Source organism: Bos grunniens, chromosome X (assembly GCF_055505025.1).
Source record: "Bos grunniens cultivar Pamir isolate PY7600 chromosome X, Bosgru_T2T1.0, whole genome shotgun sequence".
Classification (NCBI taxonomy): domain Eukaryota; kingdom Metazoa; phylum Chordata; class Mammalia; order Artiodactyla; family Bovidae; genus Bos; species Bos grunniens.
Window position 1 is genome coordinate 53,747,950 of NC_141194.1, and position 26,071 is coordinate 53,774,020.

The 26,071-nt window shown below is 42.9% G+C and overlaps 1 protein-coding gene across 1 annotated transcript in view; it reads left to right on the forward strand.

Moving 5' to 3' along the window:
- The first annotated feature begins 91 nt into the window (after positions 1 to 91).
- The window catches only part of SHROOM4 (shroom family member 4), a 268,987-nt gene continuing 243,007 nt past the window's right edge, over positions 92 to 26,071 (forward strand). The window contains 1 exon segment of the mRNA XM_086388761.1: positions 92 to 489. Within this exon segment, the coding sequence (XP_086244887.1) occupies positions 373 to 489 (117 nt within the window). The 5' untranslated portion in view covers positions 92 to 372.

Consider the following 26,071-nt stretch of genomic DNA (forward strand, 5'->3'; position numbering starts at 1 on the left):
CTTGAATGAAACAATGTAACAATTGATGTGAAGCCTCGCCTCACTCCCACTCCCCAGCGCTCTTATAGGCGAGGTCCCACTGACTGACCCTCCCCATTGCTCCGTTTTCTTGTCCATTACGCACTATCCTTCCGCCTCTCCTTTTCTTTTCTTTTTTCCTCCTTCTCCTCCCCCCTCCCCCTCTCTCCAGCTCCGTGTCATTTCCTCCTTGCGCTCTCTCTCTGCCCGAGCGTCTCCAGCCAGGAGAGTAGGCGGAGCTGGGCGGTGAGGGGTGGCGTAGCGCTGGAGGGCGATGGTGGCGGAGCCGCTGGGGGCGGAGGCAACGTAGCCCCCGCAGAAAAGGAGTCCCGCCGCGACTGAGCCGAGCGGAGGATGGAGAACCGGCCTGGGTCCTTCCAGTACGTCCCTGTGCAGCTGCAAGGGGGGGCGCCCTGGGGCTTCACCCTTAAGGGGGGTCTGGAACATTGCGAACCGCTCACGGTGTCTAAGGTAAGAACTGGCTGCTCTGTCTGAGCAGTGCCCAACTTTGAATGGGCGAGCGGGTGTTCAGGCTGCCGCGGGACGCGGCCCTCAGACCAACTTTGAAACTTGGCCGGAGTTGGGGATGAAAGCCCGCTCCCCCCGTCTCCCCCCACCATGGAGCATTAGCTGCACTGGGGGTCTGGCCACCAGCCCCGGCGCAGACACTCCTTCGGGGTGGCGGGAGCGCGGGATGAGAGTGCGGCCGGTCCGAGGCTAGAGTCCCGCGCGCAGACACCCCCGAGAGGGCTCGGGGGCCGCTTCTGCTCCCCAACGTCTGGCGGCTTGCTTCCCTCCGTTGGAGCTGGAGGAAGTGGTAGCTGTTGGGAGTTGCTCCTTGGAAGTTCCCGCGCCCTTGTGGCACAGCGAGGGGCTGGAGGGACAGGCAAGGCGGCTTGGCAGCTTTCTTTGCGGTGTCTGCTCCTGGATCGACCGCCAGGCCATCCCGCCTGGGCAGATTACTGGGCGAGGGTCCGGTGTGGGAACAGAGATGAGGCGTCGGTGGCTTTCGTCAGCCTCACTTCCCACGGCCGGACGCGCGCACATCCATTCAGCCGGCGGGGCGTTGCGGCTTGGGCTCGGCCTTTCCTTCCCACCAGAGTCCTGCCCCAGCGCCGGCGAGATTTCCTGCACGTTGAGGAGCGTGGAGGAAACTTTTGCGCCATGGAGCGCAGCTGTGTTGGAGCTGCCGCCGCTGCCGCCAGAGTTTGTTTGTTTTAGGAGGCTGTGGTCTGCTGGAAGCCAAGTTGCAGCTGAGGACAGGGGAGAGGTGCTCTCCCGAGCTTTCCAGAACCCCCCTGAGCAAGCCACCCCCGAGTAGGGGTGAGGGTAGTGGGTGGGGGCCGCCGGGGCTGTAACTAGGAAGAGAGATTTGCAGGACGACTCACCTTGAGGCACCAGATGGCCAAGGGAGTGAACTTCACGAACTTTATTCTGATTTTTTTGTTTGTTTTAAGATTGTTTTTGTTTCTCTGAAAAGCCCTTCCCCTTCCAACCCGCTCAAATTGCAGTTGAGGTGGAAAACGTGAATTTGTGCTGGAGACAGAAAGATGTGGTTTCTCTGTGGGTAACAAATGTCACTTTATTGTTTTAGCTTCTTAACGTAGGTCACATCTCAGGAGAGGGAGGCGAATGCCCCCCGCCACACCCCTGCAGAAACCTGTGCCCTTTTGCCAGGCACCAAATTGCTGGTTAACTTATTAGTGTAGGGGGTTCTTCAGGCCTTGAGGCCACACTCTTAGCAATCCTGGGGAGTTGTCACGGGGTGTGCCTATCACCTTGAGCTGCCTGAGGTATGCTGAGGCAAAACTTTGAGGAGCTGTCAGGGAAAACTGAAATCTTTAGCTTCTCCAAACACCTATAACAGCCTATAAAGGCACCCCTTTTCCTCATACTAGTCATTTATTTCTAACCAGCCTAAGATGACTTTGTCACCTACTGGCATGTCACCCCCCACTCCAGTATTCTCTGGAGGGAGTAATAAGCCTTTTTTTTTTTTTTAATTTGAACAGTCTCAAACAACCCCTTTGAGGAGGGGAATCCTGGCCTTCAGGACTTTCTTCTAATCAAACTCCTCCTCTCCCTCCATTCCACCAAGGTCAGAACAGTCTATGTAGCCCTCCATGGTCTGGCAGTTCCTCCCTTTCTTTCCTCCCTTTCCTAACACTACTTGCAGACTTCCCAGTCTGCCCAGACAACCTGCCTTGGAGAGGTCATTCTCCACCTCTGCCCAGGGCTCACCCATCCTAAGAGGCACCACAGAGAGTGGTTGCTGCTGTGCCCTGGGTTGTTTTGTGAGCCAGCACAAACATGGCAGGGGGTGTTACTAAGCACAGGGCAGCCAACAATTTGTGGTCTACCTGGGGGATTATTTGAGGGTAGATGAGGCTTTCCTTGGCCAAGCTGTTGAGGAAGTGACTCGTGTGTTGAGAGGCAGGGTGCCTTTTACTGATTCCCTTTCTGCTGAAGGTACGCTTGACCCCTGTTATATATGAAGGGTCATTATTACACATATTTGGTTATGCAGGGGGTAAAATCATTTCTCCCATATATTCCAAATGGCTTGAATCCTTACAGTAAAAGCCAGCTATATATATAACCTAGTTTGTTGTTGTTGTTTAGTGGCTAAGTTTTGTCTGACTCTTGCACCCCCATGGACTGTAGCCCCCCAGGCTCCTCTGTCCATGAGATTTCCCAGGCAAGAATACTGGAATGGGTTGCCATTTCCTTCTCCAGGGATCAAACCCATGTCTCCTACATTGGCAGGTGGATTCTTTTCACTGAGCCACCTGGGAAGCCCATATAACCTGGTTGTGTGTTACTCAGTCATGTCTGATTCTCTGTGACCTTACGGACTGTAGCCTGCCAGGCTCCTCTGTCCATGGGATTCTCCAGGCAAGAATACTGGAGTGGTTTGCTATTTTCTTCTCTAGGGGATCTTCACAATCCAGGGATCGCATTACAGGCAAATTATTTACTGTGTGAGCCACCAGGGAAGCCCATATAACCTGGTTAGCCCTATATTTAAAGGGGCCATGGCAGTTTTGTAAAGTTCAGTGGTTACCTGTATTTTTTTTTCTTGCCTAGATAGTATGTGGCATAGTTCATTAATCCCCTTTTAATTTTCCTCCCTTTATGCTTCAGAACGATACAGCTTTCTTCTTGGAAATAGACTCAGTCTGCACACGTTGGTGGGGATGGGATAGAAGGGTATAGAAAGAGAACTGTATTGGCAGATTGAAAACTTGGGTTCTAATTCTTGCTCTGCCATTCACTAGCACCAGGATCCTGGGTACTTCACTTGCCCTCCCTGGGTTTAGATGTCTCCATGTCTACTGTGAGGTTCAAGTCTTTAAGTAAGACTGTGACAGTCTAGTAGCCAGTCTTTTCTGCTGTGCTAGCTTTGACCCTTTTCATCCTAGAAGGGTTTCTGACTGAGGAAGATGACACTTTGTTCTATTTGCACGCAGTGTTACTGTTTTATAGTGTATTTCCACATCTCTTTTTTTCATTAGCCTTCTACAGCCACCAGGTGAGACAGTCAAGGAAGGTTGTGGAGAAACTGATGGAAAAACTGAGGCTGTGATGCACTGACTGGCATGCATAGGTATGTCATATGGTGAGTCAGTGGTAGGCTCCAAATCTATCATATGTTCTACTACTTGGAGAATTTCTTTGTTAAAAATTTTTATTTTTCATTGAAGTACAGTTGATTTGGGGCTTCACAGGTGGTGCTAGTGGTAAAGAATCCTCCTGCAATGCAGGAGACACAACAGACGTGGGTTTGATCCTTGGGTCAGGAAGATTCCCTAGAGTAAGAAATGGCAACCCACTGCAGTATTCTTGCCTGAGAAATCCCATGGTCAGAGGAGCCTGGCAGGCTGCAGTCCATGGGGTCTCAAAGAGTCAGACACGACTGAACACTCTGCAATAGTATAGTATAGTTGATTTACAATTTTGTGTTAGTTTCAGGTATACAGCATAGTGATTCTTTTGTTTTAGGTTATATTCCATTATAGATTATTACAACATAATGAGCATAATTCCCTGTGCTATATAGTACATCCTTGTAGCTTATCTATTTTATGTATAGTAGTTTGTATCTGTTAGTCTCGTACTCCTAATTTGCCCCCACCTCCCTATCCACTTTGGTAACCATGAGTTTGTTCTCTGTGTCTGTCAGTTTGTTTCTGTTTTGTATATAGATTCATTTGTATTATTTTTTAGATTCCACATATATATGATATATAGTATTTGCTTTTGACTATTTCACTAAGCATAATAGTCTCTAGGTCCATGCATGTAGCTGCAAATGGCAATATATCATTCTTTTTTATGGCTGAATAGTATTGCATGCGCGCGCGCGCGCGCACACACACACACACACACACACCCCACATCTTTATCCATTTACCTGTTGATGGAAACTTGGGTTGCTTCCATATTTGGCTATTGTAAATAGTGGTGCTATGAACACTGGTGTGTGTGTATCTTTTCGAATTAATTTTTGTTTTTTCCAGCTGTATACCCAGGATTGAAATTGCTGGGTTATATGGTAGTTCTATTTTTAGTTTTTAAAGGATCCTCTATGCTATTTTCCATAGTGGCTACACAGATTTACATTCTCACCAACAGGGTACAAGGGTTCCCTTTTCTCCACACCCTCTACTTGGAGAGTTTCTTGATTTTTCTGGTGGTACTGCAGTTTGTGAAGAGACATGGGGCAATACCACTGAGGAGTGTATTCAGTCTTGGCAGCCTCCCACCCCATTGACCCTTTGCATGCCAGCCTGTGGTTCCATAGTAGGTGAGGACTGGGATGCAGACACTCCCTGGTGGAGTCTAGGCTCGGGAAATAGGAGAGGACTGTTTTGGTCACTCCAATCCACTTATGATGATCTCAGGTCAGGCAGATACAGAGGTAAGGTACCAGAACCATGGTGAGAAATATTGGAGAACTTCCTTTGGTGTCATGGGAAAAAACCCAAAAGAAATTTAGATCTGGTGTGGCATATATGCTTGGAGATAGCTTGTGGAACAGGTGGAGACATCTTGGGAGTGGAGGAGTTTGAGGAAATGTGATAAGTGGGAAAAGAGTGCATAGAGTGTGAAAGTATATTTCATAATTGTTATGGGGGAACATTTGGATCAGGAAATGATCAAGTTGAGGAAGTCATCAATTTCTATATGCTCCAGTGATATCCCTGAAGGAGGGAATCACCTGTCAAAGTTGTGGAGACTGATATAGTCTTAACTTCTCTTCACTTCTTTTAACAGTTAAGTGACAAAGAAGAAATGTTTAAAAAAAGACAAACAGCAACCCCTCCCCCTAACAACTATTATTATTGATTATCCTGGACATTAAGGAATGGTTTGTGATTTCCTCATACATTGTGGTGTTTCTAAAGAAACATGACCCACTAGAGAATTGGGCCCATGCCTTTGGTTAGCATCTTATACCTTATTGACCCAGGGAGCCTGTCTGAAAGAAGTGGAGATTCTCTTCTAATCAGATTTGACTATTTGGGCTGTTTGCTACCTAGGGCTCTCCCTTTGCCCCCTCTACAGTGTAGACAGTCATCCATGAATTAGGCTCCATGTGCTGGAAAGGTCCACTTTGGGGGATGGGTGACCTTTTCAAGGTTCTGGTGCCAGTGATTATGCATCAAATAGGGCTTCTCAGAGGTCTCAGAGATTCAAACTGTATCCTCCTGTGGTGTGTGTATGTGAAAGAGAGAGAGAGAGTTACTAAGCTGTATTGTAAGATTCCTATACTCATTTTGAGTTCTTGGAAATGTGCCCTGAGGTTGGCTGAGGGTGGAGACCAGTGGGGGATGTAGGAAAAGGAGGAGGAGGAGAATTGGGGAGGAGGACAAGACATGGCAGAAACAGACTCATCCTATGTATTTGCCATCTTCCTGGTCCATTTTTGTGACAGTCTCTATCTGGCACAGTAATGGAAGTGGCCACTAGTTACTTACTGTTCTGAAACAAAGTAGGGTCAGGTGGGGCAGTAGCCTGGAGGAAAAAGAAGTTTCACCTCCTCCGCTTAGTGTGCACTGATGTATTATTTTATCCTCTTTGGACCCAAGATTTCTATATGCAACATGGGGATAGCCATACCTGCGCCATCTTTATTAGCACAGATGAGGTGAGAATAAATTGGGCAAACCTTAATACTGTGTGGCATCCTTAGCCTAGGAAGAGGGCAGGGCATGCTCTTTAAGTTTTTAGTCTCTCCTTCATCCCCACTGAAGCACACAAAGTGGCAGCTGAGATTTCAAGAGGATGCGGATCAAGTCAGATTGAGGCCTGGCTGCGATTTGGCTGCAACTTTGAGTTCTTGTTGGGTGCACAGGTAGTGTTATGTGAGAAGTGATAGTTCTGTGAAACCTTCTTAGTTACGTTGCAGGCCAGGACCACCCCCAGACCAGGACTTGGCATTCACAAAGGGACCTTCATGAGGTCTGCTTCTTTGTGAGCTTAGTACACCCTGGTTACTTAGATGAATCCCTTCCTCATCTCTGCTTCTAGAATCAACAAAGATGTCTACTGCCTCAGCTCCCCAACTGCTCCTCTCTCTCAGAAAGTAGGCTTTTGGGTACATGGGGTAGGAATCCATCCAAAGGAAAACAAATCAGGTTGGTGAAAAGTAGTAAAGCAAAGAAAGTGGGTGATATGTCTGCTAACCTTTGGCTGAGCTTTGGCTACACACTGCTTTGGGGCCTGCTGGGCTGTTATAATACAACTGGTAACCTATTGTGATCCACACGTGTGCTCCCTGAAGTGAAAAAAAGGCCAAGCCTGTTAGAGGCTTTTCCTTCTCTAAAACCTCAGACAGAGAAAATTCAGCTCCAGCTGGAAGACACTTGAACATTGCCTTTAAACAGAATTCAAATGATTTTGCCTCATGCTCTCTCCTATCTCCTCCTAGGACTTGTTTTTAAGAGAAAAGAGAAACTCAGATTTGAGGTTGGTGTTTATGGAATGATTATCTAGAGGGAACATCACAGTTTTTATAGTTAGGCTCCTTCAGAACGAGAGGGCAAAAAGATGCTGACCTGTCTAAGAAAAGTTAATGAAGAACAGCAGAGATTAAGTCAAGGGCTACCCTCACTAGCCACACACTCTCCTGCACCCCCACCAAAGGGCAGACTAAACTGAGGCCTACTAACTGAATACTGTTCTTTGAGGTGGCTGGAATCACAGATTCTCAAAGTGAGGCGGGTTTTGTGGAAGTCACCTGGTCTCAGTTGATCCATGAGTCTCCTATGCAGTATCCCTGAGCTTGTTCTCCTCTGGTCATGGGGGAGCTCATTTCCTTCTTAGCCAGTCCTATTCAGTGTTTAAAAAAAAAAAAAAAAAAAAAAAGGTTTTGACTGTAGACAGCTTTTTCTCATGTCAGGCTGCAATCATTCTCCATCTGCCTACTCTCTGTGGGTTCTAGTTTTGCCTTCTGAGACCACAAAGAGCAAGTTATCTGACTTAGGACAACCTTTGGGAGGTCTGAAGACAAAGACTATGTCCCTTTGTCTCAGTTTTCTAGGCTAAAGAGCCTTAGCTCTTTTAGCTGTTCTCTATGGGATCTGAGATCCAGCCTCCTGCTCCCACTCTGGATACACTCCAGCCTGGCCATATTCCTCTTGAGTTAGGGAGCCCACAGCTGAATGCAGTAAGTGAGGAGCGTCTGACTGAAGTTGAGTAGGACCATTCTTTAAAACAACTGAAGACTACTTTGGTTCTTTCTGGCATCCATGCCATATGAAGACTCTGTATCAAGCAAAGTGTTCTAGTGGAAGTATCTATGCTGCTGCTAAGCGACACCTGTCCAAGGCCTCTACATAGGCACCTACATGGGGACAACTACGTAAGAGATTTGGGAGGGGCACATCTCTCACTGTGTATTTAGAATTGTCCCTAGCCCTGTCCCTAGCCCAGGTCAGCCTTAGAAAAAGTGTTCTAAGGGACATGATAGAGAAGGCATAAGCCCTGACTTCCAGGAGCATATATGTTTCTACAAAGAGTTACAGCCAAGGAATTTGTATAATAGAAGAAGGAAGTGGTATTTGGTCAAAAATCAGACCTCCAGAACATCAGATTGTTTGATCTTTAACCAGTTGCTGGCTTTGAATTTGTAGGAATAAACTCTATGAACTTAATTTTCCCCTTGTGGAACAAATAGGTGTGTTTGAGATTGAAGATGCTGACCGTACGTGACATACAAGAAGCCTCCAATTTACAGAAACCCTGGGTAGGAATTTAGACACGGCAGTCTCTAACCCTGTTAGGTTTTTATTTCTGTGCACATTGTCATTGGCACTGGTTGCAAATCTGCTATTGTTGCTGCTATTCCTCTGTTCTGAGGTCTTCTGGCTGTACCTGGAATACCCAGGGGAGTCACTCCTGCTGAAGGTCTTGCATCCACAGTCTCGTTGCCGCCCCTTCTCCATGTCCTCACATCTACCAGATTGTCACCTGAGTTGAGCAAATGTCTTTTCTTGGTACTAAACTCCTGATGGGGGAGTGTATTGAAATGGAGCTTAATCCTCATTATCACTGAAGGATGAGAGGCTTGGAGAAGAGAGTTAAAGTCTAGGAAACATGTCCCTCTAACACAGTTATTGATAGTTGCCACGTTCAGAACATTTCTGGAGAGGGCTCTTTGGTCCAGAGTATATCCTTGATGAAATCACAGAACCTAACCACCATTTTATAATATTCTATCTACAGGGAACTGCATTCAAATCTCCAAATAAGCTTGCTTATTTACAATTTTAGTCTGTCTACAGGGAACTGCATTCAGAATTTCAAATAAGCTTGCTTATTTACAAAGGTAATCTTGAAAAACAATGTGGAAGTCAGGGGTAACAAGTGCTCTAGGTATTTCTGTCACACAGATCTAAGTGGGTTTGGGGTTTCTACTACTCTCACTGCCCAGGTGCTCATAGCCTTCGTGCTGGGGCCAGGATTTGTGTGTACATGCAGTGTTTGCATTGTTAAATCTCTCTGAAACTGAACTTCACAGGTTTACCTGAGTTATCTTGTAATCAGCAAGTGACCCTTTTTTATTAGTTATGTGGGTACCTAGATCACTTTCACTGTTTCTGTGGGGGCAGTTCTTTGTTTCCTGATGCTTCCCTGAAATACCTGCTTTAGACAGACTTCAAATAAGTCATTAATGAAAAAGTTGAGGTATTATATTTCCCTGCTAAAGAGTGTGCTGTAAGAACTGGGAATGGGATAGATGTTTGTCTCTTCACACCCCTTCACCCCATCTAGTATAAACAGGCCAAATGGAAAGATTGTCTTAGGCATTAGTTTTCCAAGGGATGATTTGTTCTTCCTCACATCACACTGGCATGTTTGCTTGGGCACATAGCCATCCTGGCTGGGCACCAAAATTGCAAAGATCAAGATGACTTGGTTTCTCAGAGACTAACTGCCCCCACCCCCGCAAGCCCCACTTTGACTTCATCTCTACTCCCTCCTCTTTCAGTGAAAGTCCATGACTGTGCCATGCCACAGAACGAACACTGCTTGGTAGCAACAGAGACACATTTTCCATGCATCTAGGCTACCCTTCTTTCATGTCCGGCCTTTGGTTTGCAGTCCCCACCTCCAGCACCAAGTTGCTTGAGGCCTACATGTGGGACTGTCTCACTCAAGTGCCACTGCTTCTTTGTTCATTCATTGGCTTCCCTGCTCACTGTCCAAAACCCAGCTTGTTTTTTTTTTTTTTTTTTTTTTCTTTTTTGGTCACAGTGGGCCCTTCTAGTCTGCTGTACCAGCTCTGTCCCTCTTGGCTCAGCCATGCATCTGGTGTGTGTGGGGGGAGGGGAGAGAAGTTCAGCATTAAGGCTGATAAAGTTTGACAACACTCAGCAAATTGGTAGCTGGGTCAGGGGGAACTTTTCTCACGCTGTGTCTCTATCCTGTTTCAGTGGAGGACCAGACCTCTGTTCCATTCCTGATACTCTCTTATCAACTCACTGAGTAATCTTGGCATGTTACTTCACCTCTCTGTACTCTCCTGTTTCTTCTCAGCCTCTCTGTGGGGCAAGCTTCTGCCTTATTGAAGGGATGCTATGGGCTCCAGGATCTTCTCTCAGAGTTTAGGCTGTGGAGGTGTTAAGGCTGACTGACATTAGGCAGTTCATCCAGGGCTTTGCTTTCCTCTACACTCCTACTTCCTATCTTTCCACAAATGGCTGTTTCCTGGTATGTTCTCAGGGACGACATGTCTCATGGTCTGTTAACTTTCACTCAAGTCTTTTAATGTTACATCTGTGAGGAATGCAGGAGGTGGGACTAATTTGACAGGATCAACGGTTAAGCCCAGTGATGGACAGACTCTTTGTGGTGTCTTCTGGCTTCCACTCTAATGCCACTTAGCAGATTCCCAGCTGTATGGTCTTCTCTCTTCCTGAGTCCCTGGCAGGGAAGTTTTGAGTGGTTCTCCTATACTGCCTTTCATGGTCCATCAGAAATTAATTTTTCTTTGGGGGGAGGACGTTGGGGGTAAGATGAGGTAAAGCTGGGAGGAAAGCTGGTTCAACTAGTTATTCTGGAAAGGTGTTAGAGTCTCATGGCTTCTGCCCCATCTTTGCTTATGAGAGGATGACAAGCTAAAGCCTTGTCTTTGTTGGGCTGCCTTGTTGCTTTCCATTTATGTGTGTATGTGTGTGTGTTTAATATAAGTGAAAGCTCCTCTACAAACTTCTGTAGGTAGGCTGTTTTTGATGTCATCTTATCTGACTGAGAGGGTGACTGATGACATTTTGGAGCCTCGGAGGTAACTATGAGGTCTTGACTCGCATGTTCTTTGAAGGACTTGACTGAGAGTTTGGAGCTCTGTGTTAATTAGAAATTGTAATCAGGGAGTAGCAAGGCAACAGGCAGAAAGTGGACCAGGCAAGAATCTGGATGCACTACTTGTGTGCTTGTGCCTCACTGGATGGAGGGAATGCTATTTGGTTGTGTCTCAGCAACCTCTTGAAACAAAATGGGCAATCCAGGCCTAGTATGATAGGATAGGAGACGTAGTGGACCTGCTGTGTGGGAAATACTGGTACTTTTAGGAGTTTTACGTATATTCTTATCTAATTTTACAATAACTCTTTGAGGTAGATATTGATCTCCCCATAAGTGATAGACTCCACATGGATAAACTGACCTTCAAATTGACTTCTGTCTGACTCCACATCGCAAGCTATTTTCATAAGTAAAAGAAAGAGAAGAAGAACTAGGTAAGAGTATGATGGGGGAAGCTGGGAAAAGAGAGAAAGAAAAATTAAAGAAATGTAATCTGCTGCAAAAACTGGTAATGTTACCGATATATGCCCCTCAGGGGTCAGGGTCAAAGGAAAGGTATTGTTTTATTTTGTTCTAAATCTCAAATCAGGGTAAGAAGTATAAGCTTGGATTCAGAAGACCCTAAGTTCAGTCTTCGATTTGCCATTCAATATTTGTGCATCAATGGGCATGTCATTTTCCTTTCTGTGTCTCCATTTCCTCACCTGCAAAACAAAATAATAAAATTCACACTTTTTTCCAGTAGGGAGGGAGATTGAGTTTATCCTTTTTTTTTTTTTTTTTTTGAGTTTATCCTTTACCTCATATAAATACTAGATGTGTATGCGATTTAAGAAGAAAGGAAAAGCATTCCACAGATGTCCCTTATTAAACAGAAATTTTCTTAGGGGAATTCTGAACTTAAACAATGAAGTGTATGAAGTTACCAAATCTTTGGAAGTTGTATGAAATGGCAGGACATCTTTAATGCAATGTTTGCTGCTGGCAGACATTGGAATACCAGACATGATTTCTGGCTAATGTTTGAAGAGACAGCAGTTTGAAAGGTGATGCTAAGCCTTGTTTGGCTCCTACCTAAGAGCTCTCAATTAAGCCTCCAATCAATCAATCAGTCCGCCAGTCAACACATATTTGTTGAGTACTTTGTAAAGTGCTAGAGAATACAAGAGAGAGTCACCATGGAAGACCTGTTCCATAGAAATGACTGTTTTGTTGAAGAGGAACATTACTGCAAGCCTAGGGAACAAAAACCTTACTTTAAGTGCTGAAACCATGGGCTAGGTTCTAAGAGCAACATTTTCAAAAACTTTATTGAAGTATAGTTGATTTACGATGTGTTAATTTCTACTGTACAGCAAAGTGATTCAGTTGTATGTATACATACATTCTTTTCATATTCTTTTCCATTATGGTTTATCACAGGATATTGATTATAGTTCCCTGTGCTATACAGTAGAAGCTTGTTGTTTATCCATTCTGTATATAATAGCTTGCATCTGTTCCCCACCCACCTCCTCCTTGGCAACCACAAGTCTGTTCTCTATGTCTGTAGGTAAGAGCAACATTTGTTCAGTGAGAAGAGATTTCATTGTAGGCTGATGTGGTTGGAAGCTTTGTGGAAAAAGGAAGAATTGAAGCTAGGTCTTGAGGGCTATATAGGATTTAGGTAGGCTGGGGAGGAAGAAAGGCATTCATTCTAGTTAGTACAAGTGCTGCATGTTCTAAGGACACAGACAAGTGACAGGCTGGTTGGTTCACCCTACAGTGAACTAACAGTATGAGCTCCTCAAGATCTGGGTATGTGTGGTTTGTTCATTTATTCACTTGTTAAAGCATCACTATGAACAAAGCTAGTGGAGGTGATGGAATTCCAGTTGAGCTGTTTCAAATCCTGAAAGATGATGCTGTGAAAGTGTTGCACTAAATATGCCAGCAAATTTGGAAAACTCAGCAGTGGCCATAGGACTGGAAAAGGTCAGTTTTCATTCCAATCCCAAAGAAAGGCAATGCCAAAGAATGCTCAAACTAACACACAATTGCACTCATTTCCCATGCTAGTAAAGTAATGCTCAAAGTTCTCCAAGCCAGGCTTCAGCAATATGTGAACTGTGAACTTCCAGATGTTCAAACTGGTTTTAGAAAAGGTAGAGGAACCAGGCATCAAATTGCCAACATCTGCTGGATCATCGAAAAAGCAAGAAAGTTCCAGAAAAACAGCTATATCTGCTTTATTGACTATGCCAAAGCCTTTGACTGTGTGGATCACAATAAACTGTGGAAAATTCTGAAAGAGATGGGAATACCAGACCACCTAACCTGCCTCTTGAGAAACCTATATGCAGAACAGGAAGCAACAGTTAGAACTGGACATGGAACAACAGACTGGTTCCAAATAGGAAAAGGAGTACATCAAGGCTGTATATTGTCACCCTGCTTATTTAACTTATATGCAGAGTACATCATGAGAAACACTGGGCTGGAAGAAGCACAAGCTGGAATCAAGATTGCCGGGAAAAATATCAATAACCTCAGATATGCAGATGACACCACCCTTATGGCAGAAAGTGAAGAGGAACTAAAAAGGTGTTGATGAAAGTGAAAGAGGAGAGTGAAAAAGTTGGCTTGAAGCTCAACATTCAGAAAACTAAGATCATGGCGTCTGGTCCCATCACTTCATTGGAGATGGATGGGGAAACAGTGGAAACAGTGTCAGACTTTATTTTTGGGGGCTCCAAAATCACTGCAGATGGTGACTGCAGCCATGAAATTAAAAGACGCTTGCTCCTTGGAAGGAAAGTTATGACCAACCTAGATAGCATATTCAAAAGCAGAGATATTACTTTGCCAACAAAGGTCCATCTAGTCAAGGCTATGGTTTTCCCAGTGGTCATGTATGGATGTGAGAGCTGGACTATGAAGAAAGCTGAGCACCGAAGAATTGATGCTTTTGAACTGTGGTGTTGGAGAAGACTAAAGTCCCTTGGACTTCAAGGAGGTCCAACCAGTCCATCCTGAAGAAGATCAGTCTCTTGGAGGGACTGATGCTGAAGCTGAAACTCCAGTACTTTGGCCACCTCATGCGAAGAGTTGACTCATTTGAAAAGACCCTGATGCTGGGAGGGATTGGGGGCAGGAGGAGAAGGGGACGACAGAGGATGAGATGGCTGGATGGCATCACTGACTTGATGGACATGAGTTTGAGTGAACTCCGGGAGTTGGTGATGGACAGGGAGGCCTGGTGTGCTGCGATTCATGGGGTCGCAAAGAGTCAGACACGACTGAGTGACTGAACTGAACTGAATTCATGCATTAAATTTATCGAGTGCCTGTTGTAGGAGCTGAGCTATTCTTCCTATGGCCTGTGAAACCAGCACAGAGCCCCATAAATGCCACTTTTATTTGTTTTCTATTAATATTTTCATAGTACATATCTTGAGCCAGGCACTGGTTTTCTATCTTAATACATATTAGCTCCTTTATCAACCCCGTTTTTACAGATGAGGAAATTGAGGCACAGAGAGGTTAAATAACTTGCACACTGTCTTACTGCTTGTGTGCCTGGATAAGTGTATCAGTGGAGATATGCTTGATTGTTATCGAGTAATGAGATATAAAGGTGAATGGATTTGAGTCAGTTATTCTGAAGCACCCAGAACATCAGGCTGTGGGGTGGACTCAGGTTGGAAGTACATACCCATTTTGTTGTTTTTTTTTGGAAGACTACTGTTAATGTGTTAAAAATAAAGCACCTAACACAGTACCACAGCCGTATATGTGCTTCCACGAGGAAAGACCTACACTGAACAACTGGAGGGGGCAGTTTAAAGGATCAGTCATCTTGGCAACATGTTGACTGTTGTTAATACATTAGCAAGTTGCCAGAGGTAGTGGTAATATATAACATTGGAATCTGAAGAAATGAGGGAGAGGCAGGAGTTGAGATGAATCCAATATTTCTAATCTAAAAGGCTCTTGGTGGTGATGGAGGTTGGGAGGGCTAACTGGGTTTAGTTCAGTTTTGGATCTTCTGAGACCTTAGGATTATCGAGGTAAGGTGTTCCATAGGCAGTTCAGGAAAAATAAAAGTTTATTTAAGGCCACTGGTCAGTTAAAACAACAAATTATTGTTTCAGGAACATAATGATTAACACAGATGATTTACTAATCTGCTGATTGTTGTGGAAATCAGTGAATTGCCAGACAATCTCATGCCCCAGCAGACATCGGAACAGGCCAGCATTGTTATTTAATGGGCTTTTCTGGTCATAGTTTGGTCTTGCTATCTCCAATCTGCAGGCTGCCTAGTCACCTGAGGTATTACTGGCTGCAGTTCTTTCTGCCTAACCGAGTGTTTTCAAGTGATGGGGAAGTCCAACAATCGAACAAATAAAAAAGAGAAGAAACTCAAAATATGAAAATTCAGACAGGAATTTGGAAATGTTAAAAGGTTTGAGGCTGTTAAAAAACATCAGTTGTCTTGCCAACTTGTTTAAGGATTGTTTTCTGTATATGAAAAGTAAAATGTGTGGGCTTGATAAGGCAAACTCCACTGGAGTTTCAAGTCTGGATTGCATTTTTGGTGTCAGTAGTTTTATGCTGTCTACATAGTGGAGTATTATTAATCTGTGAATATCATTGTTCATATTTCTGCAGTAGCAAGGGATCTTTGAAAAAACATTATTAAACTTGCAAGTATGATTTGTTTTCAGTGGTGTCTTCACTGTACTTTCATCCTGAGTTTTACATTAAAATAAAAAGGAGATAGGGATTTATTTCACAAATTCATTGCTGCAAATCTGGCTAGAAAACATCACTGTATTAAGAGACTTTTGCATATTTGGAATGATTATCTAACCCGATGCCCTGTATCCTTACAGAAAATTCTCAGGAAAAGTTAACTTTGTGTACAGGTGGGTGTGCCAGTCCCTTGCCTACCTCCATTCTTCTTAGATTTGCTTTCTATAACTGTAATTTTTTTTTTTTTTTTGCTTTTCTGTGTGATGAAAAACTGAAATTCAGAATGTTGTAAAGATGCTTGTGCCATGGAACTTGGTCTCTTCACTCTCCTTTCCTCCCTCGTAGACAAAACTCATTTCATGGTAAAAATCTAATGGGCACATGGGTTCCTTTACCTAACTCTTCTCTCTGGCCGGGTGAAATAGCTTGTAATTTATATTTGAAACTGATTGGAATATCTAACTGCTGGGGGTATTTTTGTGACTACCCAAGTGCTCTGGCTTTTACAAGAGCCAGCTTGCCAGTTTCTCTCTGCTGTATGAGGTCTGGTGGGAGGATGATATTCTCCCTCTCTGGATGTAAAGGGTTAAATATGTAATTTTCATGTTTTCCCGTGCCTTTGGCTGGAGAAATGCACAGTGTTCTGAAACCTGCCCAGGCCCTGCACATACTGTATCTGCTTAAAGAAGGCTTTGGCTCTTAGCCCTTCTCAGCTGCATTAGGGTTCAGGTTTCATCTTTCTCCCCTTCCAGCCACTAATAAAAGCCAAAAGAATTAAGGATCAGGGAGAGTTAGTTCCCACTGCTAAGACCCAGGTGGGGCCCTTCCACATCCCATCCCATCTTCTAGGTTAGAGCTCTAATTCAGGGCTGAGCTCTAGTCTAAGCCTGTATGTGACAGCGATCTGGAACAGGCCGCAGAAAAGCACTTGACGATCAGGTTTTGCCTTGTGCTGGCATATCTCTCTCTCCCTCTCTCTCTCTCCCCTCCCTCTCTCTCTCTCCCCATCTCCCCGCTCCCTTTCTCCCTATCTCCTATCTCCCTCTTTCCCCATGCAGCAACTCTATTGGAATCTTAGAAGAGATGAGGGGTCAAGCCAACCAATGCTATTACAGAGATGGAAATGATGTATCATTGTTCTTTTCTTCTAAACTAGGAGTTTGGGATGAAGCTTCTGCTTTTTTTTTTTTTTTTAAAGTCCCTGACCCAACCTCAGTACAACATTAGGAATCTCATTCAGAATAAGAAATGTCATTGATATTTCACCCAACTTAAAAGAGATGCATAATAATGAGCTCTAAAATAGTGAGCTCAGTCAGAGAGGGCAACTTTGAAGGAGGATTTTGTAAGAACTGGGATAGGCAGGAAGAAGCTTCCTTCTGGAACAACTACACTATTGTAGTTGCCTCCTCAATGGTTTCCCTCCCTTTGATCACCCCCTCCCACTTAAAATTATTTACTGTTTCCCTATTACCTCCAAAATAGAGCCCAAACTACTTTAGCCTGATGTAGGGACTATTGTCCACTGGGCTCAAGTTTTACTTTCTAGCACTCCTTCCAGGACACAGATTTTCAGGCAGAGTGATTTCCTTTCCAAACCCCACCCCCAACACAGCCAGGAAGTTCTGGCCTCCAAATTTCTCATCCTGATGTTCCTTGAGTGACTTACTGGCCACTCAGAAGACCTACTCCCCTCCACTTCCTTTCGGGCCTAACCTTCAAGCCCTACTCAAGGGCATCATTTCAGTCTGCTTTTGGTGAGGAAAGTCTCTCCCTTTTTGAAATCCTGGACCTCTGATTTTCTAGTAGAAATCTTTGACTGCCCTGTGTCCAGTTTGCTAGACCCAAATCTTCTAGAGGACAATGGCTATGTCCCCTGTATCTTTACTGTTCTCAGCACAGAGCAGAGTAGACTCTCCATAATGTTTGCTGAAAGAGTCAAGTAAAACTTTTGTACTAAATAACAGGTTATGTCCCCCTTTCTTCTCCTCATTCCAAATGAGAAAGAGGAAATGACTTGAAGAGCTGGATATACTAGCTGAGTTTTCCAGTCTCTCTGTGACACCTAGTAACTGGGGTGAGCCTTGGATCACACAAACACACACATGAACTCAGGACAGAGGGAACAAATAGAAGGAAATAGTGGTACATGTGAACATGGAGAGGAATCCCAGACACAACCCTGGATGAGAAGGGAGAGGGCAGCCGTGGAGGCTAGGGCCATCTAACTGCTTGTCCAAGACCTGCCTGCAGTTGGGTTTGCTACGGTTGGGTTTCTTGCCACTGCAGCTCGTGTGCGTGAACTGTGTTCCTGAGGCTCGCCTGTGGGAGCGGCCTGCTGGCTGATGATTACAGCATTCCCTTGCTGTTGGGAAACGTTGCTGTGAGACTCTTAAAACAGCAGCCACCCCTCTTGTTGCTATGTGTTCAGGGAGGGTCGACTGTGAGTCTTTGGCCTGACTCAAGTGTTTCATTGCTTCAACTGAAAGGAGATAGCTTTATGTGAACCTACTCTGTGTGTGTTTGTGTGTGTGTGTATTTTCACTTTTGCTTAAGCAAGCCCTAACGCGTTCTGTCTGACTAGCCTTGGATATGAGTCACCGTCTGGTATTTATACCCAGTGCCTTTTCTCACTGTTTTATTCAAAGCTGAGAATGCTGAAAAGAGCCAAAAGGAACCTTCTCCATCCTCCTTCCTAATGGGGGTCTCATCTAATTGGCAGCTGTTTCTGTGGAAGCCAATTAGGTTATGTTAAGGCACTAAAGGAAACACATTGAAGCTCACACTGGCACTACTGTGACAGTTTAAAATACACTGTGGGGCCTTCTCTTAATTTGGTCCTGCCCAGACTATAGTTGGAGAGTTTGGTCTCTGGAGCAAAGTTTAGGAACAGGCCTCCAAAGGGACCCCCCCCAGGGAAATGTTTGTCCTTATCAGGATCACATAGTAAGTTTGCAAGGAGTACAAGAATCTGAGAAAGTCTTAGAGGAGGTAATTCAGTCTTTGCAGGCATTGGTGGGAGAAACAGAATGTTAGCATGCTCCTCACTGCTGTTCCCATTAAGGTTCTTCCAAAGTTGACAGTTTTGTCTTGGGAGCGTGCTCCTAGAGTGTGGGAATGGTAACCCCATCAGGGCCACTGTTGTTATCAAAAGGACAGGGCCTCAGAGAGGAAGGACATGACTTCTAGCATGGTTATTTGGAGGCCAGGCAGCCAGTAAATCATTTGAGAATGAATTAAAAGTTCAAAGGGCAGGCAGGAATGCTTTGGGTGACCTCATAGGTGCTTGAAAAATCAAAGGGATAGCTGGTGTGCTTTTATTTTTTGAGGGCTGGTTCGAAGAAGCAAGGGAATAGAAGTACACAGTAGGAAATTGGCTTTCTGTTTTCATGTGCTTGGGAGCCTTAACTCTGGGCTAGGGATGATCAAAGCTACCATGATTAAATGCCAATTACGTTCTGGGAATTTTATGTGCACAATCTCTAATCTTCTCATCATTTCTCTAAATTAACTGATAGAACTCCTGTTCTACATATGAAAAAAAAAGAGGCTCAGAGAGGCCAAACAACATTCTCAAAGTAACAAGGCCAGAAAGTGGTAGAGCTGTGGTTTGAACCCAAATTGGCCTGACCACAAATTCTATGCTTATCCCACTGTAGTTTGGAATTTTGTTTCAAATCCTCTTTTTGTGCCTCATGTTCTCTAATACCAATATTAACTATTACTCTGCCTATGTCTTGTGTACCATAGCATTGGAGAAGTGGGGGGTCATACAGACCAGTCATTCCCAAGCTTTCCTAGGAAGTTTTTAAATATGTGGATTACACTCCTAGGATTAAATAATACAGTGTATGAGATATACTTAATAGTGTCCCTATTCTGTGCTGTGCTTAGTCGCTCAGTTGTGTCTGACTCTTTGCAACCTCATGGAGTGTAGCCACCCCACCCCCCTAGGCTCCTCTGTCCATGGGAATTCTCCAGGCAAGAATACTGGAGTGGATTGCCATGCCCTCCTCCAGGGGATCTTCCCGACCCAAGGATCAAACCCAGGTTTCCCGCCTTGCAGGTGGTTTCTTTACTGTCTGAGCCACCAGGGAAGCCCAAGAGCACTGGGGTGGGTAGCCTATCCCTTCTCCTGGGGATCTTCCCGACCCAAGAATTGAACCGGGGCCTCCTGCATTGCAGGCGGATTCTTTAGTAGCTAAGCTACCAGGGAAGCTCCCATCCCTATTCTAAGAGACAGAAATTACAGTTTAGAGAGTTTCCATAATCCACTGGACCAGTAAGTAGCAGAGCTGGTATTCAAATTTCGGATTTTAAAGTGACTATTCTTCGTAATGTCCATGGTGCCTCTCACTCTGGGACAAGGTAAGTGATAAACAGAAAACTCTTCAACTGTCTGATAGTGTCTACTTGAACAATCTTTCTCTTTTTAAATCTCAAACCCCAATATATCTAAAGTGGAACTTGTTATCTTCCCCTTGCCAAACAGGCTCTGTCCTTGGCCTCCTGCCTCCCAGTCAGCTAGCACTGAAATCTTGGAGTCACTGCTTATTCACCCCCTATATCCAATCCATCACCACGTACTGTCAGTCCTTCTTCCTTCAAAATAGCCCTCTTATCTACTCCCTTCCTTTCAATTCCTGCGACTCCCACCCTCTTCCAAGCCCTTATTTATTTCTGGACTTCTGGATTCCTGGCTAGCTTTCCCACCTCTAGGCTCACCCATTTAAATTTTACCCTCTAAGTCACTTCCTCTATCTGAGAATTTTAATTTCCCTATCTGTACAGAGAATAAGCTGAACTGACAGGTTGATCTCTGCAGTTCTTTCCAGCTCTGACATTCTAGACGAGCAAATTATCATTGACACTCCTGTACTGCCCTCTCACTTGAATAGTTGCTCTGGCTCCATTCTCCTAGCCTTGCATAAATCTTTCCTCCATATTGTTCCTAGAGTCTTTATGTGAAATCAACTTACAGTTGAAAGAGGCATTTCAAGTTGGCCAACACTCACCCACTGCCTGACTACCATTTATGAGGCCCTTGAATTTGGCTGACCAGGCTGTGCCTGAACCCTTCTGCTAATAGTAAAAACTTTCTCATGAGTCAGCCCTTTGCATTGTTGGGTAGCTACAGTTGTAAAATTCTCCTACCACAAATTGACAACAGTTAATTGGCTTTTGTGACACTCTGTTATTCAAAAACTTTCTTCAGTTTTGTTTAAGTACCAACCCTTCAAATTTGGCAACCCAAGTTCTCTATAATATGGTTCTACCTTCTCTCCTAGCCTTACATCCTCTATACTCCCTTTGTATTTCTTCCAAATAAAAAAAATGGCTAATATTTATTGCACACTTACTGGATGCTAGACACTGTTCTCAGTCATTTTGCATGTTTTATCTTATTTAATCCATATAGCAACTATATAAATTCCTATTGTTCTCCCCCATTTTGCAGAGGAGGAAAATGAGGCATATAGAAATTTGAAACATGTATAATATCATGTATGAAACGAGTCACCAGTCCAGGTTCGATGCATGATACTGGATGCTTGGGGCTGGTGCACTGGGACGACCCAGAGGGAGGGTATGGGGAGGGAGGAGGGTTCAGGATGGGGAACACAGGTATACCTGTGGCGGATTCATTTCGATATTTGTCAAAACTAATACAATTATGTAAAGTTTAAAAATAAAATAAAATTAAAAAAAAAAAAGAATTGTAAATGTTTTACCCAGAGTCTCACAGCTAGGACTTCCCAGGTGGCACTAGTGGCAAAGAACCCTCCTGCCAATGCAAGAGACATAAGAGACGTGGGTTCCATCCCTGGATTGGGAAGATCCCCTGGAGAAGGGCGTGGCAACCCACTCCAATATTCTTGCCTGGAGAATCCCATGGACAGAGGACCCTGACGGGCTACAGTCCATAGGGTCGCAAAGAGCCGGACACACTGAGTGACTTAGCACACACACACACACAGCTAGTAAATAGTAGAGCTAGGATGTTAATCCAGAAAGGCTGTCGAGAACACATGTCCGTAATCCCTGCCATACACAGTAAGCCCCAAATATGACAACTCACAATTTCCTATACATACTTATTGCTTTGTTCATCATCTTCTTTCAGTGTCTTCCTAGTCCTACCTACCTGACTAAATCTTGCCTATTCTTTGAGGCCCAACAGAAATTATGCTTGCTTTTTGGTGCCATTCTACTCTTACATCCCTCCATTCTTCTCCATTTTTCTTCCCACAAAATCTTTACAGTTTTCTTTACCTCTCTGCTAGAGCTCACCATGTTCTTTCTAATTAGCAGTGTGAACCTGTTTTATATTACTTGTGGAGATTTTTTTCATATTTTAAGTTTATATGAATCTTTGCTTTCTGAATCTGATTTCTTTCTTAGGCTCAAAATTTAATTTCTCTCATTGCCCTGTGATTTGTACATTTGTTCCCAAGTACCATTAGTGACTGGGACAAGAAAGCCAAACAGTTCAAGCATTGCCATCTGTAGTAATATTGTATAGTATGTATTGCATAGTTATTTACATATGTATTATTTTATATATACATTTATAAAATGCAATATAAAATTTATATATTTATAATTTCATATTATAATATTAATTACATATTGTGATATTAAATATTTATTTTAACTAAGAGCTGAATGAAGAACAACCTAAAAATGAAGGAGGAATTTTCTTAGAGCCTCTGTCCCCAAATATGACTGCCTTAATATTTATTACTTCTCATTTTCCCTCTTCCTAGCCCTTAATATTTATTGCTGTGCTATCTACAAACTAATATAAATTTTGCTTTTTTACATCAATGGATACGTAGATAGAAGGATAGATACTTTACTGCTTAATCTAGAGATTATGAATGTGTGTGTGTGTGTGTGTGTGTGAAATTTAGGGGGAGTAGGTGGTGGTAGTTGTTGGCTGGTTGGACATAGGTGGTTCTTTGGGAATAGAAAGGTTCTTTGCCTTCTGTGCTAAGAAAAAATCCTTAATTTTTCCCCACAGTTTTATTGAGATATGATTGACAAGCAAAGTTGCACATATTTGGAGTGTGCAATGTGATGATTTGATACACTTTTTTTTTGGTGAGAACCCTTAAGATCTACTCTCTCAGCAAATTGTATCTATGCGATACAGTATTATTAACTATAGTCACAATGCTGTACATTAGATTCTTAGAACTCATTCATCTTATAACTGAAAGTTTGAACCGCTTGACCAACATCCCATTTCCTGCACCCCGTATCCCCTGTCAATGACCATTCTACTCTCTGTTTCTATGAGTTTGACTTTTATTTTTAGATACTACATGTAAATGATACGAGGCGGAATTTGTCTTTCTTTGTCTGGCTTGTTTCACTTGGTATAATGCCCTCCAAGTTCATCCATGTTCTCATGACACTTTGTTTATCCATTTATGTCAATGAACATTTAGGTTGTTTCCATATCTTAGGTATTGTGATTAATGCTTCAGTGAACATGGAAGTGCAGATACGCTATGAAATATTGACCATATTTCTTTCAGATATATTCCCAGAAGTGGAGGCCATCTGGTAGTTCTGTTTTTACTTTTTCTGAGGAACTTCCACAATGTTTCTGTAATGGCTGCACCAATTTGTATTCCCACTAACAGTACCCAAGGGTTCCTGTTTCTCCACATCATTGCCAACATTCGCTATTTCTTGTCATACGTTTTCATGTAATCTGCTGGTCCTTTGTATTTTAGGTCTTTTGCCCATTTTTACCTGGATTGTTTTTTGTTTTTCTATTGAGTTGTTTGAATTCCTTATAAATTTTAGATATTAACCCATTATCAGGTATATGGTTTGCAAATATTTTCTCCTCTGTAGATTGCTTTTTAACTTTGTTGATTATTCTCTTTGCTGTGCAGAAGCTTTTTAGTTTGATATAATCCCACTTGTTTAGTGTTGCTTTTGCTGCCTGTCCTTTTGGTGTCATTTCCATGAAATCATTGCCAAAACCAATGTCATGAAGCTTTTCCCCTGTGTTTTCTTCCAGGAATTTTATGGTTTCAGGATTTACATTTATGTCTTAATGCATTTGGAGTCTATTTTTGGGAGTGGTATAAGATAAGGATTCAGTTTCATTCTTTTGCATGTGAATATTAAGTTTTCCCAATGGCATTTATCAAAGAGGCTATCCGTTCCCTGTTGTATGTTCTTGACACCCTGTCAAAAATCAGTTGACTGGATGTGCATGGATTTATTTCTGAGCTCTCTATTCTATTCTGTTGGTCTGTGTTTTTATGTCAGCATCGTACTGTTTGGACTACTGTAGCTCCATAATATAATTTGAAATCAGGAAGTACAATGCCTCTAGTTTTGTTTTTCTTTCTCAAGATTGCTTTTGTTATTTAGGATCTTTTGTAGTTCCATATGAATTTTAGGAGTTGTTTTTTCTATTTCTGTGAAAAATTCCACTGGAATTTTGATAGAATCGCATTCAGTTTGTAGGTTGCTTTGGATAGTTTAAATGAGTTATCAATATTAATTCGTACAGTCTAAAAACGTGGTATATCTTTCCATTTGTGTCTTTAATTTCTTTTATTTTCTGTTCTTGATATTCAGCTTAGTTACTCCTTTTTTAAAAAATTGAAGCATATTTGATTTATACTATTTTGTTAGTTTGATGTATACAACAAAGTGATATACATATATATGTTTCAGATTATTTTTCATTATAGGTTATTACAAGATACTGAATATAGTTTCCTGTGCTATGTAGTAGGTCCTTGTTGTTTACCTATTTTATATATAGCTGGAGGAGGAAATGGCAACCCACTCTAGTGTTCTTGCCTGGAGAATCCCAGGGACGGCGGAGCCTGGTGGGCTGCCGTGTATAGGGTCGCACAGAGTCGGACATGACTGAAGCGACTTAGCAGCAGCATGTATCTGTTAAACCTGTAATCCTAATTTATTCCTCCCCTCTTTTCCCCTTTGGTAACCATAAGTTTGTTTTCTATGTCTGTGAGTTTCTGTTTTATAAATAAGTTCATCTGTATTATTTTTTAGATTCTGCATATAAGTAATATCACATGATATTTGTCATTCTCTGACTTATTTCACTTACTGTGATATTCTCTAGGTCCATCTGTGTTGCTGCAGATGGCAATATTTCATTCTTTTTATTGCTGAGTAATAGTTTATTATATATGTATACACACACACACACACATACACACACACATTTCTATGTTGAGTAGAAGTCTTGAGAGTGAGGAACCTTGTCATGTTCCTGATCTTAGAGGATAAGCTTTTAGCTTAATATTTATTACTTCTGATCTTCCTTCCTGCTTACCCTTAACATTTATTACTTCTGATCTTCCTTCTTGCTTACCCTTAACATTTATTGCTATGTTATCTTCAAACTAATATGAATTTGATTTTTCACATCAATGTATGGATAGATACTTCAAGGCACTTGAACTTGTAAAATTTAGTGTGTATAAGAGTGTGTGTAAAAATGGACTTAGAGGGAAAGAAAGGTAGTGGTGGTGAGAGAGTCACTGAGGGGGTGATTCTTTTTGGATTAGAAAATTTGCTTGTCTTCTGTGCTAATAAAGCCCCTTTAAGGCGCTGCTTCCTACGGAACTTTCTCCTCCCCCTCCCCTCCTGTTTTCTTTCTTCCCTATGCTCTTCTCTATTTCTGTCCTTCTTTTGCTAGTATTTGTGGTCTCCCATTTGTATTTTGTAAATGACTTCCATCTGAAGAAACTTTAAATTTATCTGCTTGAGTGAGATATGCCTATCTAGCATGTTATACAAGAACATGATTTACTATCCAGAAAGGGCTTCCCTTGTGGCTCAGCTGGTAAAGGATGCACCTGCAATGCGGGAGACCTGGGTTCAATCCCTGGGTTGGGAAGATCCCCTGGAGAAGGGAAAGGTACCCACTCCAGTATTCTGGCCTAAAGAATTCCATGGACTGTATAGTCCATGGGGTTGCAAAGAGTGGGACACAATTGGCTGACTTCACTTTTACTTTCTTTCAAGACAAATTCAGTGTGTAACACATTGTTCTCTAAAGGATCAGGATACTTTTGCTAATTCCCTGTGTGTACCAATTTAATTAGATTTCAGAAGTCAGAAAACTTTATGCAGTTCCAGTTGCAGTGTTCTAGTTCACTGAGCATTAACTAGAAATCACTAGTGGGCACTTTAAAAAAAAGTCTGTTGATGGATTGGCTGGTATTTTAACATGAATATAAGCAACCTAACCTAAGGATCTCTTAGTGGGTTTTGCAAAGTAAAAGAATGGGCTCTTGATATCTCTCTCTGGCCACAATATCTTTGTCAACCCCCACTATATTCCTATACACTTTGCATAAGGCCCCTTTTCTTCTCCCTTCATATATTCCATCAGACTCTTTAAGGGCATCATAGACTGGTTGTGATTATTACTGAACCATATGGGAAACACATGTCTTCTTTTATTCTTCTTCTACTTTCTTGAATTATGGTTATG